The 17,065-nt window shown below is 30.9% G+C and overlaps 1 protein-coding gene across 4 annotated transcripts; it reads left to right on the plus strand.

The window, feature by feature from the left end:
• Positions 1-12,327: 12,327 nt before the first annotated feature.
• LOC109168917 (BTB/POZ domain-containing protein NPY3) lies at positions 12,328-16,514 on the plus strand. 4 transcript variants are annotated; one of them, XM_019317775.1, is made up of 6 exons: positions 12,328-12,876; positions 12,991-13,027; positions 13,448-13,830; positions 14,102-14,171; positions 14,316-15,497; positions 15,676-16,514. In XM_019317775.1, exons 3-6 carry the CDS (start codon positions 13,766-13,768, stop codon positions 16,252-16,254), a joined length of 1,896 nt encoding a protein of 631 aa, XP_019173320.1. In that variant the 5' UTR covers positions 12,328-12,876; positions 12,991-13,027; positions 13,448-13,765; the 3' UTR covers positions 16,255-16,514. The 4 variants fall into 4 exon arrangements, with proteins under 4 accessions (XP_019173320.1, XP_019173319.1, XP_019173317.1 ...); XM_019317774.1 differs by having other exon boundaries at positions 12,328-12,860; XM_019317772.1 differs by having other exon boundaries at positions 12,328-13,027.
• The last annotated feature ends 551 nt before the right edge of the window (positions 16,515-17,065 follow it).

Consider the following 17,065-nt stretch of genomic DNA (forward strand, 5'->3'; position numbering starts at 1 on the left):
TTGTTTGCACTCCCATGTGGATCTCTTTCACCAGTAAAGAGTGAACTTTTATCCATTTATAAAGTTGATAAAAATTTTCATTGAATTTTATATACTTGGACAAAAATGGTCGATGAAAAGATATACATTTTTTTCACTAGTGAAATTACTCGTGAACTGGTTGACCTTATAACAAGTTAGCAAGGTAGAAAAGTGGCATAATTTCCGAATTAATAACAAAGGGAACTCTTAGACTGAGTTGTTAAAGGCCAGGCATTGTTTATTAATGGCGTTGAGTTGTTAAAGGCGTTGTTTTAGGCTTTTGGGCAAGTAATATTAAACTATAGAAAGCTTAATAAAATGGCAGTAATATTAAACCTTAGAAAACTTAATAAAATGGCTATGGAGTTGTGCTTTTCAGTTTGCAGGCGATCATGGGAATAATAAAATGATGACTTGAAGATTAACAATTTTTTTTTTTTTGCTACAAAGGAAACTCACAATCACTTTTTAATGTTATGTACATGTAAGTTTCAGTATCCTATTCATGTGTAATAGTCTATAAATCACATATATATGTAAAGTAAATCCTAAATTCGCAAAGTATAAAAGAAGAAATAAACTGTATTATGAAGATTCAGATACAAGAATTATGTTTCACCTACTTAGTCGTTACTTTTAAGAACATATATTATAGGCCTATATTATATTAAAAGCCATAAAGCTCGAAGGCAGCTGCCTAATATCCGCGTATGGATTATAAATATTCAACCAATCTGTGGCTTCAACCCTAATATTAAAACATCAACTTTTGAAACTGGGAATCGTGATGATTATCCATGCATGTGATCATCTATCTATCGTACATCGCCTTATATATGCATGATCGAATATAATTGAAAGCCCATTCTTGCAAGCACTGACTATAATCATTACGTATACCATATATACCTATAAAAGTGTTTGATTTATGGAAAGCCTGCCATCACTATCTAAATATATGTCTTAGATGAAATTTGTTTTGTGGTCCTAGTTTGTAAAAAATCACAAGAAGGTTTTAAGTAGGATAATAAATAACTCTCACGAGAAATTGAATTTAGAACTTTGTAGTTATTGTTATGAAAATAATCCTACGAAAAAAATATTATCTTTACAAAAAATAACAAGCACAAAAAGGGGAAGAGAAACGGTTAGGTTAGCTTGAGTCGTGTGATACCGGCATTATTCTTAAAACCTTATTTGCTACCTCCCAAAGACGCTAGAAGCGTTATAGCCTAAGTTTCCCATGATAAAATAAGCTATGATTCTATGTTTGAACACTCAAACAAAAGAACCCGATGAACTAGACAGAGTTTTGAACATAGAAAATTGAGAAGAATGAAGAGCAAAGTTTCGAGAGGAAGAAATCTAATAATTCTGTGTATAAAATCTCCTGCTCAACCAAAGCTTATATAGGAGAGATTGAATTCAATATCATTAAACTTGACATTTATACTGATATTTAAATCAGTCTGTGTAACCTTTATAACAGACAACCATTACTCTGGGAATAAATTTTCAAATTTAAAATTGGAATTAATTCATAATTAATTCCGTAATATCAGAATTAATACTCAGAACGGTACTCCGGAGAGTGGTTCGAAAGGTAACTACTCCGAATGGTACCCAGAAGGTTACGAATTCAAAAGGTAACTACTCTGAATGGTACCTCCGAAAGGTACCCGGAAGGTTACGAAAACTAACATTTAGGTCAGATGGCCGAATAGTCACTTGCCTTGTGACCATTCGGTCCCCAAGTCCGAGAGGTAGGCACTCGCAAGGTCGAGTGGTCACTGCTCGGATAGTGGCTAAAACCGTTAGAAAATTTTCGAAAAGTTGGCATAATTTAACCCGCAAGGCCAATCACTTTTCCAATGTAGAACAAATTGTACTTATAAGCCTTTCCACCCTCATTTTTCAACTCAAATTGGTTTACTTTGAGAATAAATTTCTCATTCACCTATTATTCGTTTTGAGCGTACAATATATCGTCTCATTACGAAGAACCCGAATCCACTATGAGCTGACCCAAATCGGATGTGGACCCCACATATATTTGTACCACAAAATAGCCACTTACAATGTTATTTTTATACTATATTTCCAATAGTTATAAGCTAATTGTCTAACCAAATTGGTTGAGATTGCTTTCATCTATATAATAAGTCTAATGTGATAAGACCCTCTAATGTAAAACATGTACTAATTTTTGTTGAAAAAAAAAAAAAAAAAAAAAACTCATTTTAAAGCAATTCCATGTTTTCTATTTAATAATTAATCGGTTCTTAGTTCTTACCATGAACCAATCGTTATTAGAGCCGTCAAAACGGGCATAGTCCGGCAAGCTCGTATTTTAAAAGTTCATTTTAAAAACGGGTTTTTTTGCCTGCCCCCTCCTAGCTCGCAGGCTAGCCTGCCAATCCGTTTTTTTTTTTTTTAATTTTTTTAAAGTCTAAATCTTAAATTCCTAAAATAAATTAAAACTGAAACTAAAAACTAAAACTAATGGACTTATGAATTTATAAACTTATGTAGTTAATTAGTTATGTTTTGTACTTTTGTGGAGTTTGAACTTTGAATGTTTGGTTTATGAACTTATGTATGTAGTATGATGTATTGACTATTTGGACTCTATGGTGTCATTGTTGTCATGATGTGATGAACTAATTTGTGTTATTTACTTAATTTTTAATGATTTGTGAACTTTCTACAACTATATATAAATATATAATGGAGTTAATTACCGATTTGGTCCCTCGACTATGAGGATTTCACCAATCTGGTCCTTGACTTTCAAAATTTCTCAATTTAGTCATCGACTATGCTGTTTGTTTTTATCCGAAATGGTCCTAACCGTTAGACATCCGTTATCTCAGGACCAAATTGGTAATTTCACTATAGTCAAGGGACCATTTTGGTCATAACATGCACCATTTTCTCCGAAAGTTAATTACTGAAATGGTCCCTTGACTATAGAGAAATTATCAATTTGGTCCCGAGTTAACGGACTTCTAACGGTTATGACCATTTTGGGTAAAAAAAAAAAGCATAATCGAGGACCAGATTGGTAAAATCCTCATAGTCGAGGGACCAAATTGGTAATTAACTCATATATAATGTATGTTATAACTTATAAACTTATAATATATTTCAATATTTGAGTAGTTGTTTTTAAATTTATTAGATAAGTGATGGATAAGTGTTTTAAGTAGATAACAATTAAGAACATAGACACATTAGAGTTTAGACTTTACGGACATATGGTAAATAAATAGTAAAAAAAAAAAAAAAAAAAAAAAAAAAAAAAAAAAAAAACTGGCGGGCTTTGGCGGCTGCCGCTACCTAGGCCCGTAAAGCCCGCCCCGCTATCCCGCATTAACAACTCTAATAGTTATATCCTACACCACGGCGCACATAGCACTTTGCGCCCCGCTCCTCTCAAAACGACATCCCGTTTTGGTAAGTTATGTAGGGAGTTGACGCTACATTATGGTATATAATTATGTACATTTTTTTATACAATTATGTTCATTTTTTATACAATTATGAACAATTTTTAAATAATTATGTACATCTGAAACATGGAATTTATGTGTATTATGTTAAGAGTTTATGTGTATTATGTATTATGTTAGATTATGTGTATTATCTTTTCAAAAAAAAAAAGTATGTGTATTTTGTTATACAATTATGTACATTCTTTTATACAATTATGTACATTCTAGTATACAATTATGTACATTTTTGAAACATGATATTTTTTTAAAAGAAAATTAACAGCCGGCATCGTTTTGCACCCGGACACACAATGCAATGCTCGCCCTGGCGCACGATATAAATTGCCACCATGAACGTAATAGTCTTAATAAAAAATTTCTTATAATTTCAGGTTTCGTTCAATGTTTTGTATAAATAATTCTGTTTATTAAAATGATACAGAGTCTATTTGACAGAGCTTATTTTTTATTATAAGGAAGGGGATACCCTTGCCTCAACTGAGGTTCGAACCTTACACCTCCCACTTAGGGGAACTTTGACAGAGCTTATTTAGGAGCTTATAGTTTATTTTAAGCTACTAATAATCTATAAGCTCTGTTTGGTAATGTTTCCAAAATAAGCTCGTAGCTTAAAATAAGAGTTTATTTTGGAACGCTACCTGTAGCATTTCAAAATAAGCTAGTAGGTTCATAACTTTTATTTTTTTTTCATCTTTGTCCTTATTATTTTAAATAGATGTCATCATTTACCCTTACCAGTTAAAATTCTTTTATCTTCTCCTTTATCCACAACTTTCACCGCAATTATTGTTATTATTATTATTATTATTATTATTATTATTATTATTATTATTATTATTATTATTATTATTATTATTATTATTATTATTATTATTATTATTATTATTATTATTATTATTATTATTATTATTATTATTATTTTATTATTATTATTATTATTTTATTATTATTATTATTATTATTATTATTATTATTATTATTATTATTATTATTTATTATTATTATTATTATTATTATTATTATTATTATTATTATTATTATTATTATTATTATTATTATTATTATTATTATTATTATTATTATTATTATTATTATTATTATTATTATTATTATTATTATTATTATTATTATTATTATTATTATTATTATTATTATTATTATTATTATTATTATTATTATTATTATTATTATTATTATTATTATTATTATTATTATTATTATTATTATTATTATTATTATTATTATTATTATTATTATTATTATTATTATTATTATTTATTATTATTATTATTATTATTATTATTATTATTATTATTATTATATTATTATTATTATTATTATTATTATTATTATTATTATTATTATTATTATTATTATTATTATTATTATTATTATTATTATTATTATTTATTATTATTATTATTATTATTATTATTATTATTATTATTATTATTATTTATTATTATTATTATTATTATTATTATTATTATTATTATTATTATTATTATTATTATTATTATTATTATTATTATTATTATTATTATTATTATTATTATTATTATTATTATTATTATTATTATTATTATTATTATTATTATTATTATTATTATTATTATTATTATTATTATTATTATTATTATTATTATTATTATTATTATTATTATTATTATTATTATTATTATTATTATTATTATTATTATTATTTTATTATTATTATTATTATTATTTTATTATTATTATTTTTTTTTTTTTTTTTTTTTTTTTTTTTTTTTTTTTTTATTTTTTTTTTTTTTTTTTTTTTTTTTTTTTTTTTTTTTTTTTTTTATTATTATTATTATTATTATTATTATTATTATTATTATTTATTATTATTATTATTATTATTATTATTATTATTATTATTATTATTATTATTATTATTATTATTATTATTATTATTATTATTATTATTATTATTATTATTATTATTATTATATTATTATTATTATTATTATTATTATTATTATTATTATTATTATTATTATTATTATTATTATTATTATTATTATTATTATTATTATTAGATGAAGGAGATTCGCAACAATATTGCTACTTCATTATGGGATGCTAGATCATGATTATGCTAATAATTTTATTTCAAAATGTTGATTTTTTTTGAAGACAAAATGTTAAAGTTTAATAGGTAAACAAACTAATTTAAATTTTATGAAGATGTCATTTTTTGTTTTTGTTTTTTTTTTGTTTTTGTTTTTTTGTTTTTTGTTTTTTTTTTTTTTTTGTTTTTTTTTGTTTTTTTTTTTTTACATTTATCAGCTTATCAAAAAAATAATTTTACCAAACACTTTCAAGCATAACAGCTAGCTTAACAGCTGTTCAGTTTTCAGCTCATAGCTTATAGCTTTTCAGCTTTCAGCTCATAGCTTATAGCTTTTCAGCTTTCAGCTCCTTTCAAACTTTCAGCTAGGTTTACCAAATATAACCACAATCTCATCTTAGTTTCACAAAATATTGTAAATTGATCTTAAGTTGAGGTTAACTATCCACTATTTAACTAACTTTTAATTTGTGAAACTAAAAGTTAATCAGGTTAACTGTCCAATATTGATCTTAGGGTTTTTGACTTCTATCATATAAGGCTTTTATTAGGGAGTGTTTGTTTCATATTATCACACTAGTTTTTTTACGCGCTTTCCGCGAATGAGATAATGCCCAATGATTATTTTTAAATAAGTATTTCAAAGTATATCAACGCAATATTATATCGGAGATGTTCATGCATATGTAAATAAATATTAAATTTGTTTATTTAAATCGGTAATTCAAAATATATAAATGCAAGATAATATTTATTGAATTTTCTAATCGATATTTGGTAGTGGTAGTTTTCCCCTACATGTTTCATGCATTGTGAGATGTGTGTCGTAGGTTATCATGTGAAAGTATTGAACAAAATATTAATATTTATTATATTTGTATAAAATACTTGGTAAATAAATATATATAATGTATTTTGTATTATAACTTTGATATTTAATTACAAGATAATGTAAAAAGAAGACAATAGACAATGCAATGAATATAATAAATTGATAAATTTGAAGGTAATAAATCTTTGAATTGTAGAAAATAAAGATAATATAACTAATGAAATTATATCTATTTTTAAAATTTTTTATAATGAATAATTTTTTTTTAAATAAAGACATTATAGACATCTGATTTTAAATTAATTAAATGCATATGTATTATTTTTTGTTGTAGCTACTACTTTATTTAGTTTAATAAGAGTAATAAAGTGGTGTATATACTTTTCATCAACAATAATGCAATCATTGATTTTTTAAAAAAAATAAATACATACAAAAAATATTAATGCAAAAGTATAATTGAAATATTAAGTTTTTTTCTGATCTAAATAATCAAAAGAATATTAAGTTTTTTTCTGATCAAATAATTTTTAAAGTTCTTGATTTATAATCTTTGATGCTTAACTTTGAATGTTATGTATTTAGTCAGACTAATTATTTGAACAAAGTTTATGTTAAATTTTATATTATATATATTTTAAATATATTATAACATATTCGTAGTATATATATTTAACAATTATGCCAACTCTAATTGGAATGTGGTTTGAAACTAAGACTTTTCTTATAGAAATTAATGTGTAAGTTAAAATAATAAATACTTAACGGAATATTCCGTTACTAAAGTTTATGCTAACGGAATTTAGGTTATTTAAGAGAAGAAAATAATATAATAGAGGGTAAATAAGAAAAATCAATAAAAAATACTAAAATAAAAATAATATGAACCATTCATTTTAAGAAACAATAGGACCGACATTTTTTTGTTCCAGTTAAGGGCCTAACATTATTGACTCTTATTAGAATTGTAGAGATTGTAGAGATGTAGAGATATATAGCCTAAAAAAATATAAATATGGTAATATCATATTCTTTTTTTTTTTTGTTCAGGTAATATAAGATTCTCAAATCCTTACATGCATTCACAGGTTAAATAATATTTTTGAGAATGTTATATTAACTCATAATAGTCATTGAACTAACTAGTAATTGTTGTAATTTTTTCCTTTTTAATTTTTATTAGTACGTTGATCATCAATGAACACTTTATACAATCATACATTTGATAAGTGTGATGGTGTGTCCAAATTTAGCTTATTTTATACATATAATCAAGAAATCTGATTAACTTACCATCAAATTACACTTTACATTGATTTATTTTGTTTTTACTATAATTTTCTAATTCTCTAATTGCATTTACTATAATTATTATATATTTATATGAGATGATGCCCAACACAATCTTAAAGTCATGCATGAAAGACAAACCGACGAAAAACTTAGGAGGAGAGTGGGCACTAGTCAATCCCCACTCAACCATCTTTTGGCGTCGATGTTGTCGTGCAAAATCCATGAAATTTAATTATTTATCTTCAAAAAGAAAAAAACATATATGCATGAATTAGGTACCATCAAATCACTAATCTCAATTACAAAAACAATTAAGAAAACGAAAAGACGTTGTCCCTTGCAACAGACGCATAGTCACAAGTGGCAAAGAGATATTCCCATAAGATCCTAAAAGCCAAATTAAAAAAAAGTTGCCAAACGACTTGAAGTAAGTACCCCCACGAGTGCAAATGTTATTTATTTATTTTTTTAAATTAGAACCACGATATACTTATAATCACTATCAGAAAATGTATATGGAGTAGACTTCGATTGATTTTTTTTTTTATTTTTTTTTTACAAAAGATATGTAGTAGTGAAATAAATAATGTATCCTTACCAAGACAAAGGGGTGTGCCATTATTTGAACCACTCATTCCAACTAATTCCCCGCAAATATGGCACTAGCTCCACAAGAACAAGCCTTTTAATCCCCCGACTACTGATGTGTCGGCTTACCTTGGAAGCCGTTTGCATCCCAAGCTGAGCCCGAGGTCAGGTAACTAGCCTCCACTCCTTTGGGTTCCCCTTCGCTTGGCTCTTGCTTCTTGAGCAGGCCCGATATATCCATCATTTGGGAATATGAGGCGAACTAGCATCCACTATCCAAATTTGTATATGCACTAGGTAAATCTCATTTTTTTTTAATGAATGGGGAGAACTCGAAAACACTACTCAAATGTATGCACTAAGTAACTCTTCTCATATGTAATAGCTCGCAAATCACATATAAAAAATAAATGTACTAAAAAAACCATGCATGTGTGACGGGCTTGCTTGTAATGTTAACAATAATTGAACTTATGACTTTCTGGTACGAGAGTTACGTTAGACTCATTCAGCTATCTCATTTCAAGAATGGGTAAATTAAACCACATTAGGATGTGGGTTCGGGGAAACTGATAAAACTTGAGACAATTTATGGGCACCAATCCGACCAGCTGTCGTGGATAGTATCTTGCCCAAGATTTTGATCCAAAATCGTGTCAGCTTGAACCACTACTTGTTTCTGCTCACAGCAGATTTATTAATTGTGCATTCATATTATTATAACATTCATTTTATGGATCCATCGCTTTGTTACGTAGCAATGGACTACCATATGCCAAAACACATTATACTTTAGCATTATATATATAAACTTAGGAAACTAACTTCAACATTATCAATCCACACCATATTCTTAATACATAGTCACACAAGTGCAACGGGTTATATATATTGATTACAATTAACATTAATGTTTATAGTAATAAGTACAATTAGTTACACTTACTCATTTATATCATATACAACATTGTATCACAAAGTCATTTTGTCCGTCCCTCAACCACCCTACAATGATTCGCTATTGCAGTGATGTCAACTTGCCAAATAGTGTATATATAAAGGAATGGGATTGGGACCTTGTGCCCAATTATTAGAGCTACTCAATTTTTAATTTCTCAAACTTTTCAAATCAATCAAATTCAGTTCAAAATGTCTAAAACACGTTATTAGTTCCATTAAAATTCACTATTTTTTTTATATATATAATTGCATTTTGAATGTGTTGAATGGAATTTTACCGATTTGAAGAGGTCTTTGACTACAAATAGAAATATAGTTACGGAGTATAATTGAAAAATAAAAGATGAATTTAATTTTAATTTAGAAAAGAAGAGATTTCAAATATAAATTTGAATAAAGGATTGACATTTGATAGTAGTGAAATATGGAGAGTTGGGAACTTGGAGCAAAGCATGTGAAAGGCTTGGGGGAATTAAAGCGATTTGGATAAACATAAAAGGAGATGTGGTCACGGTTTATCCATTAGCCCAACACTGGATGTTCATTATTTCGATTGGACTACACGTCAATTAAAAAAAAAAAACATATTCTTGCAATATTATTTTTTATTTTATCATTACAAAACACGCAAAACTTAGAATTTACTTGGATTTTAAGCGAAGTTTAATACTCTCAAAACGATTTAATTAATTATGTTTGAAAAAGGGAAAATGGCACTTTTTCCCCCTATGTTATATACTTATAGCACTTTTTCCCCCTCAATTATTTAAGTGGCTCTTTTTCCCCTTGAAATGTTAAATGGACATATTTACCCTTAAAATAAATATTTCATTTATTTTTATTCTCCAATAAATTATTACTATAATTTGGTTCAAACCAGATACTATAGTAACCAAACCAAAATATTCCAATTACAATTTATAATCAAAACGCGATATTTAGAGTTTATTAAAATCACAAACTGGAATGGGCGGTTCATGTTCGAAACTGAAAAAATAAAATACATTTATTCTTGAATTTAAACTATTTTAAAATAAAAAATAAAATTTTAAAATAAAGACGGTTCAAAATCGCGAACGGGATCCGGAACCGTCGGTTCATGATCCAGTTTTTTTTTTTTTGTTCTTAAATTTAATAAATTGAAATCCAAATATTGGGTTCTAGATCTGAATCATAACTGAAAACTTTTAATTCGATTGCTATAGTGTCTGGTTCAGTTCGAACCGAACCGTGGTAATCGCTACATATACGCAATAATTTGTTGGAGAAGTAAAATAAATAAAATGTTTACTTTAAGGGTAGAAATGTCAATTTAATATATTAGGGGAGAAAACCACAACTTTTAAAATAATTGAGGGGGCTAATGTGCTTACATAAATAATTGAGGGAGAAAAAGTGCTATAAGTATATAACATAGGGGGAAAAAGTGCCATTTTCCTTTTAAAAAATTATTTTTCAACTTTATACTGCTTAAAATAGCATGCGAAAAATAAGCTAAAAACATATTATTAAGCTAAAAAAAGTGTATTATGACTTATTTGTGGTCTGGATATATTTATAGCAAAATTAAATATGAGATTATAAATCTTTTCCTTAGTTTACACTCCGGATTCCGGAATATGAAAATGAAGTTTTAACTTCTTCATAATCTTTCACGACAACATACAAGAAGGTGTAACGACGTTTTATCAAACATCATTCGTAGTAAGTAATCTCGTGACAATTACAAGTGTCCGCATCTATTTATCCTGAACCATAGTTTTCCGTGAACAACTATCATAATTTTAATTAATTCCTATAAAAATAATATCATTATTTCAAAACAACTTCGGTTAAGTTAGTCTGACAGTTGATATACAATAACTATAAGATTTCAATTTATTCAAAGAGTAACTAGCACACACTTTTAGAATAATTTCAATCACCTTCGTCTAACAATTGACTTTTAAACACAATATTTTTAATTTAATCATGGGCAACTAGCAATTCATTTTTTCCATAGCAGTCATTAATTTTGTTGTAAATCACAACTAGTCTAGTTGGTTGAACTGATCAGGTTCGAATCTAACCAAAAACTTGAAAACTCTGGAGTAAGAACTTGCAAATTAACATGACTACTCGCGATTTATCTCCTTTAATGACCAGTTTAAAAAAAAAAACAATAAAACAATTTTTTTTTAAAAAAAAAAAAAAAAAGCAAAGAAATGTAATACTCTTCTCCCAAAACGTTAAATCTTCAATTTTAAGGATTCTCCACATCTCTATCCGACAGAGTATTTGGGATGCTGTAAATCAAGATGATTCAATACTTTAATAGACATAACTTTAGGCACACCGGATTGCTCACTTTAAACATAATTTTTACACTGTTATCAAAACTGAACATTAATCTCTTCTTTTAAATACTATATTCTGAACCATTGAGCTAGTGCCAGCAAAATGTAACAGCCCGTTTGGTTCGGTGGAAAATATTTGATGGGAAATGGAATTCAAATTCCATGGAAAACAAATTACCAGGAAAATAGATTTCATTGTTTGGTTGGTGGAAAAGAAATTACTGGGAATATGAATTCTATTGTTTGGTGGGGTTGGAATGGTAAGGAATTATGAATATAAAGACCAACATGCCCTTAACAATAATATATACATGTGTAATTAATAAACTTTGAGGAGGGTAAAATAGTCCAATATTGTAATACTTTCTTCCCAAACCCTTTGGAAAACAAAATACCAATGTCTTGCTAGAATTTTGTTTTCCTTCAACTTTAGGAACTCAACTTCCCATGGAAAAGATTTTTCATCTAACCAAACAACATAAAACAACATTTTCCTACACTTTTAAGAAAACATTTTTCACGAATTTGACTTCCAACCAAACACCCCCTAATAGTCCATAGTAGAATAGTGAGTAGAGAATAGATGGATAGCATTATTATCAAAGTACGAGAGAGGAATAGATGGGTCGGTATCTCCCGCAAGAAGTAAGCGGGTAAAGGAGGCTTTGTTATTGTATTTTGAGCAAAGTAGGGACCAAACAAAGTAGAGTCTGTCAGATTGGCGTGCCCAGCCCACCACTCTATTTTCTTCTTTCTTTCTTTCAGATTGGGGAGGAACCACATTAGCCTTCACCCAAAAAGCAAGCCACTCACTTTCCGGTTGCAGCAGCGCAAGAAAAAAAGTAGAAAAATAATATTAAAAAAAAACCACAGATTTACAGCTAGTATTTGTTAAATTTTGTATGGGTTCGTGAAGGGGTGTACTGCGAATTCAGATTCCGAGTATAAAAAGATTTGAGTGGAGAAAAAAAAGCGGAGTGGTGGTGGGGGCGGTGGTGCTGATTCTAAAGAGATAGAAGAGACTTTGGGAACATTCTGCGCTTGGCTTTTTGCGAAAACATGGTGTTGCCATGGTGGCTGGCAAAGATTAGGGACAACTCATCTTTTTGATGGGTGGTTTTCTCTTTTCGTGTGTGTGTTCTTTGCTCGCTTGGGGCTAATCATCTTTTTTCGATCACCTAAAGATACTAGTATTAGCAGCAGCATAGCATATTCTTGTGGTGGTGGCCCTTGCAGGTGGCCTTTGTCTCTCAAACTACATTTCATTTCATCTCTACTGCTTTTACAGTGTGTTTGCACTGTTTTCGCCTCTTCCCTCTTTTCTATTGATTCTTCTCTCTCGCTTTGCAGCTTGGGTTGGACCATTTGCATTACTAAACTCTCTGATGTGAGTTCTCCAGATCACTGTGTTTAAAGATTCCATCTTTTTTCAATCTGGGTTCTGTAAAGATCTAACATTTTTGCTTAATGATTTCTCATTTGTATGCATCAAGTGGGTTTTAGGTTGTTGCAGAAGGAACTGGGAACTGGGAGGGAGGTGTTTGATTAATTAAGAGGCATTGATTTGATTTATGGTGTTGGGTGGGTTTGTTTTTGGAGTGTTTCCCAGTTGGTTGATGTGGCATGTGGGGTGTTAGATTTTGCCGCCTTGTTTTCGTTTTCTCTGCCAGTTTGGAACATTTGTGTTGATTCTAGTGCATGTTTGTTGGCATATGTATCATAATCCATTGCCGGTCAATGGTTGTTGTCTGCAAATTTGGGGTTGCCCTTCGCCTCTTACCGAGATCATGTTTGTTTTCTGTCACAGGTCCCAGACTTTCATTGGGCTGTTAGGTTTCTCCAAGTTACTGTATAAATTTCAGTTGAGGAGGCACAGAGATTCAAGAGGGGAATTGGGGGATAAGATAAACTAATCAAAACAAAGGCGGTGGCCTTTGCTATAATAATACCATTGCTCATACACTCATACACTGTTTTTTCTTCAACAACACACACAGCCTCTGGAGCATAAATCTCTTTGTTTTCTCGGGTTTGTGTTCGTTGCCTTGAATCAATCCCAGAACGCCTCTTGGTATACTGGGATTTGTTTTCTTTGAGATTTAATTGAGTTGAAAAGACAATCAATATGAAGTTCATGAAACTTGGGTCCAAACCTGATCAGTTTCAGAGCGAAGCTGATAATAATATCAGGTTCGTCTTCTCACTGTTCTAATTTATTTAGCGCTTTATTGCATTAGAATTTGTTTGGTTCCATTGTTAGTGTTAGCTGTTCTAGAGAAACTTATAGTTGAACAATTTAAGTTTTGGTTATAGAGAAATACAGAATGTGAAAAGCACATATATTAAGTTGGTTATTTTGGGTGTGAATGGGTAATATAGTTATATAGTGATGTGGATAAATATTGTTTACAGAACTGAACTTTGATCACGAGTATGATATATATGAGAATTATTTGATCAGGTACGTAGCGACTGAATTGGCAACTGATGTGGTTATCAACGTCGGGGATGTGAGATTTTATCTACACAAGGTATGTTTACAAGTAGACAGCCATCAATAACTATGTTGGATTACTACATATAGATACAGCAGACCGAAGTCTTGTTGTAATTATATGCCAAAATATCATTACTAAACCAGATTAATTACCCGAAACACCTAATTATTCTTGCAGTTTCCTCTTCTGTCCAAGAGTTCTCGCTTGCAAAAACTGGTTGCATCTTCAAATGAAGATAGCAACGACGACGAGATTAACATCCATGATATACCCGGTGGACCGGCTGCATTTGAAATTTGTGCAAAGTATTGTTATGGCATGACGGTTACCCTTAATGCGTACAACGTGGTTGCTGCTCGATGTGCAGCAGAGTACCTGGGGATGTACGAAACAGTTGACAAAGGAAACCTTATCTACAAGGTTGAAGTGTTTCTTGCGTCCAGCATTTTCAGGAGCTGGAAAGACTCGATTATTGTTCTTCATACAACCAAATCTTTTCTTCCCTGGTCGGAGGCGCTGAAAATTGTTAGCCACTGCCTTGACTCCGTCGCTTTTAAAGCGTCAATCGACCCCTCCAAGGTCGAGTGGTCGTATACCTACAACCGTAAGAAGCTTCCATCTGAAAACGGGAACGATTCTCACTGGAATGGAGTCCAAAAGCTGCACACGGTCCCGAATGATTGGTGGGTGGAGGACCTTTGTGAGCTGAGTATAGACTTATACAAACGAGTCATCACGAGTATAAAGTCGAAGGGACAAACATCTGCTGATATAATTGGAGAAGCGTTGAAAGCGTATGCTTATAGGAGGCTGCCCGGGTTCAGCAAGGGGGGCGTAGTACAAGGAAGCGATCCTATGAAGTATCGGCACGTGGTCGACACCATTACAGGCTTATTGCCCCCCGAGAAAAACAGCGTTCCCTGCAGTTTCTTGCTCAAACTGTTCCAAGCATCCATCACATTGGATTGCGGAGAAACCCAGAGACGAGAGCTGATGAGAAGGATCGGCCTGCAGCTGGAAGACGCTACTGTAGCTGATCTTTTAATTCAAGCACCCAAAGACGAGCAAACTGTATATGATATCGGCATTGTACACGACCTAGTCGAGCAGTTTCTGATGCAGGAACAACGTTTTCAGGTTGAATGCACAGCAGATAACGAATTCCAGGATATGTGCCCCGTGTTCACTTCAGACGCTTCAAAGGCTAAGGTGGCTAGGCTAGTTGATGGCTACCTCACCGAAGTTGCAAAAGATTCCAATTTACCATTGTCGAAATTCGTTGATCTTGCAGAGATGGTATCTGGATTCCCCAGACCGTCACATGATGGAATTTACCGCGCAGTTGACATGTTTCTCAAGGTAATGAATGTAGGCTAATTATGTCAATTTGTTGCAATTATTGTCAATTTGGTCTAGTAGCACCAAGTTGCTCTCTTATATAGGAGGTTGTGGGTCCGAGCCTCAGTGGAGGGTGAATAGATACTGCATTGTAACAGAGTCAGTAGTACTCAAAAAAAATATTGTCTTTTCATTGCAGGAACATCCTGGGATCACTAAAAGTGAAAGGAAAAAGATATGTCGGCTTATGGATTGTCGGAAGCTATCGGTGGAGGCCTGCATGCACGCTGTGCAAAACGAGCGGCTTCCACTGCGAGTGGTTGTACAGGTTCTGTTCTTCGAGCAAGTAAGATCTGCAACGTCATCCGACGAGGGCAGCACTTCCACCCTCCCGGGATCAATCAGGGCGCTGCTACCGGGAGGATCCCACGGGAGCTCGCGGACCACTACAACCAACACCGAGGAGGATTGGGACGCTGTGCCCACAGCCGAGGAGCTCAAGGCTTTGAAAGGCGAGCTCGCTACTCTGAAGCTAAGGGATGGAGCAGGAAGCAACTACGACGGTCAGGCTAACGATGCGAAAACCAGCGCCGAAAAGACGGCCACGAACAAAGTAAAGAACTTAATCGTGTGGAAGAAGATCTTCTCGAAGCTGTGGTCCAACAAAGATAGGCACAGTGAAAACAGCAGTTCAGATACCTCAGACAGCCCTGCATCAACCACCGGGGACGAGACGAAGTCCACTCCGTCGAGAAGTAGGAGACACTCCTTGTCTTAGGCTGGGGATTCTATCGACATATGTAAAAGGTATTGTTCCAGTTACATTAGGACTAGAATCAAATGATGTCTGCGAGCTAACAACTGTGAATGTAAGCAGTTAGTAGTTAAGTTTCCCTATGTAATTCTTTAGCAGCATTAGTTTGTGTTTGTTTTCACAATGTAGAGCACAGCTCAGAACAGACATTTTCTGTCTAAGGTTTTGCATTGTATTTTGTTGTCCCTGCAAGAAATATAGCAGGTTTTTATCCTCTAGTTTAATGATACAAGTGTTCTGCAGTTATTATTATTATTATTATTATTATTATTATTATTATTATTATTATTATTATTATTATTATTATTATTATTGTAGTAGTGGTGGTGGGATGACCACTATTGTAATAGTAGTAGTGGGATGACCACTTCCTAGGTAGTTAGAGGTAGTGGGTAGTTTTTATCTTCTATAAATAGATGCCTAGGTATTTGAAGAAGGGATATCTGGGAAATTTGTATTTTGGGTTTCCTATTAAATGGAAGATTGGGGGAGAAGAAGCACTCCACAAAAACGCTTCATTTGGGGGAGAAGAAGCACTCCACAAAAACGCTTCATTTGGGAAGAAGCACTCCAGAAAAGCTTCGTTTTTTTATTCCTAAGTTTCTAAGCCTGTGACGCAATCTTAGATATCGTGGCCTATAACATTTAACTATCAGTTTCAGGAGAAACATATCTTTCATTTTGGTATTAAAATATTATATTATACAATATAAATGTGTAGATGTGCAAAAAAAAAAAAGATCACATCTTGGTAACTACGAGACTGTTGCCTTTA

The sequence above is a fragment of the Ipomoea nil genome, unplaced genomic scaffold (genome assembly GCF_001879475.1).
Source record: "Ipomoea nil cultivar Tokyo-kokei standard unplaced genomic scaffold, Asagao_1.1 scaffold3231, whole genome shotgun sequence".
NCBI classification, from domain to species: Eukaryota; Viridiplantae; Streptophyta; class Magnoliopsida; order Solanales; family Convolvulaceae; genus Ipomoea; species Ipomoea nil.

Bases quoted from the DNA above. Each gene is read 5' to 3' on its own strand.
- LOC109168917 (XM_019317772.1), top strand. From the start codon at position 13,766: ATGAAGTTCATGAAACTTGGGTCCAAACCTGATCAGTTTCAGAGCGAA. The intron at 13,831-14,101 runs GTTCGTCTTCTC...TTATTTGATCAG, and splicing joins GAAGCTGATAATAATATCAG to GTACGTAGCGACTGAATTGG. The intron at 14,172-14,315 runs GTATGTTTACAA...TTATTCTTGCAG, and splicing joins TGAGATTTTATCTACACAAG to TTTCCTCTTCTGTCCAAGAG.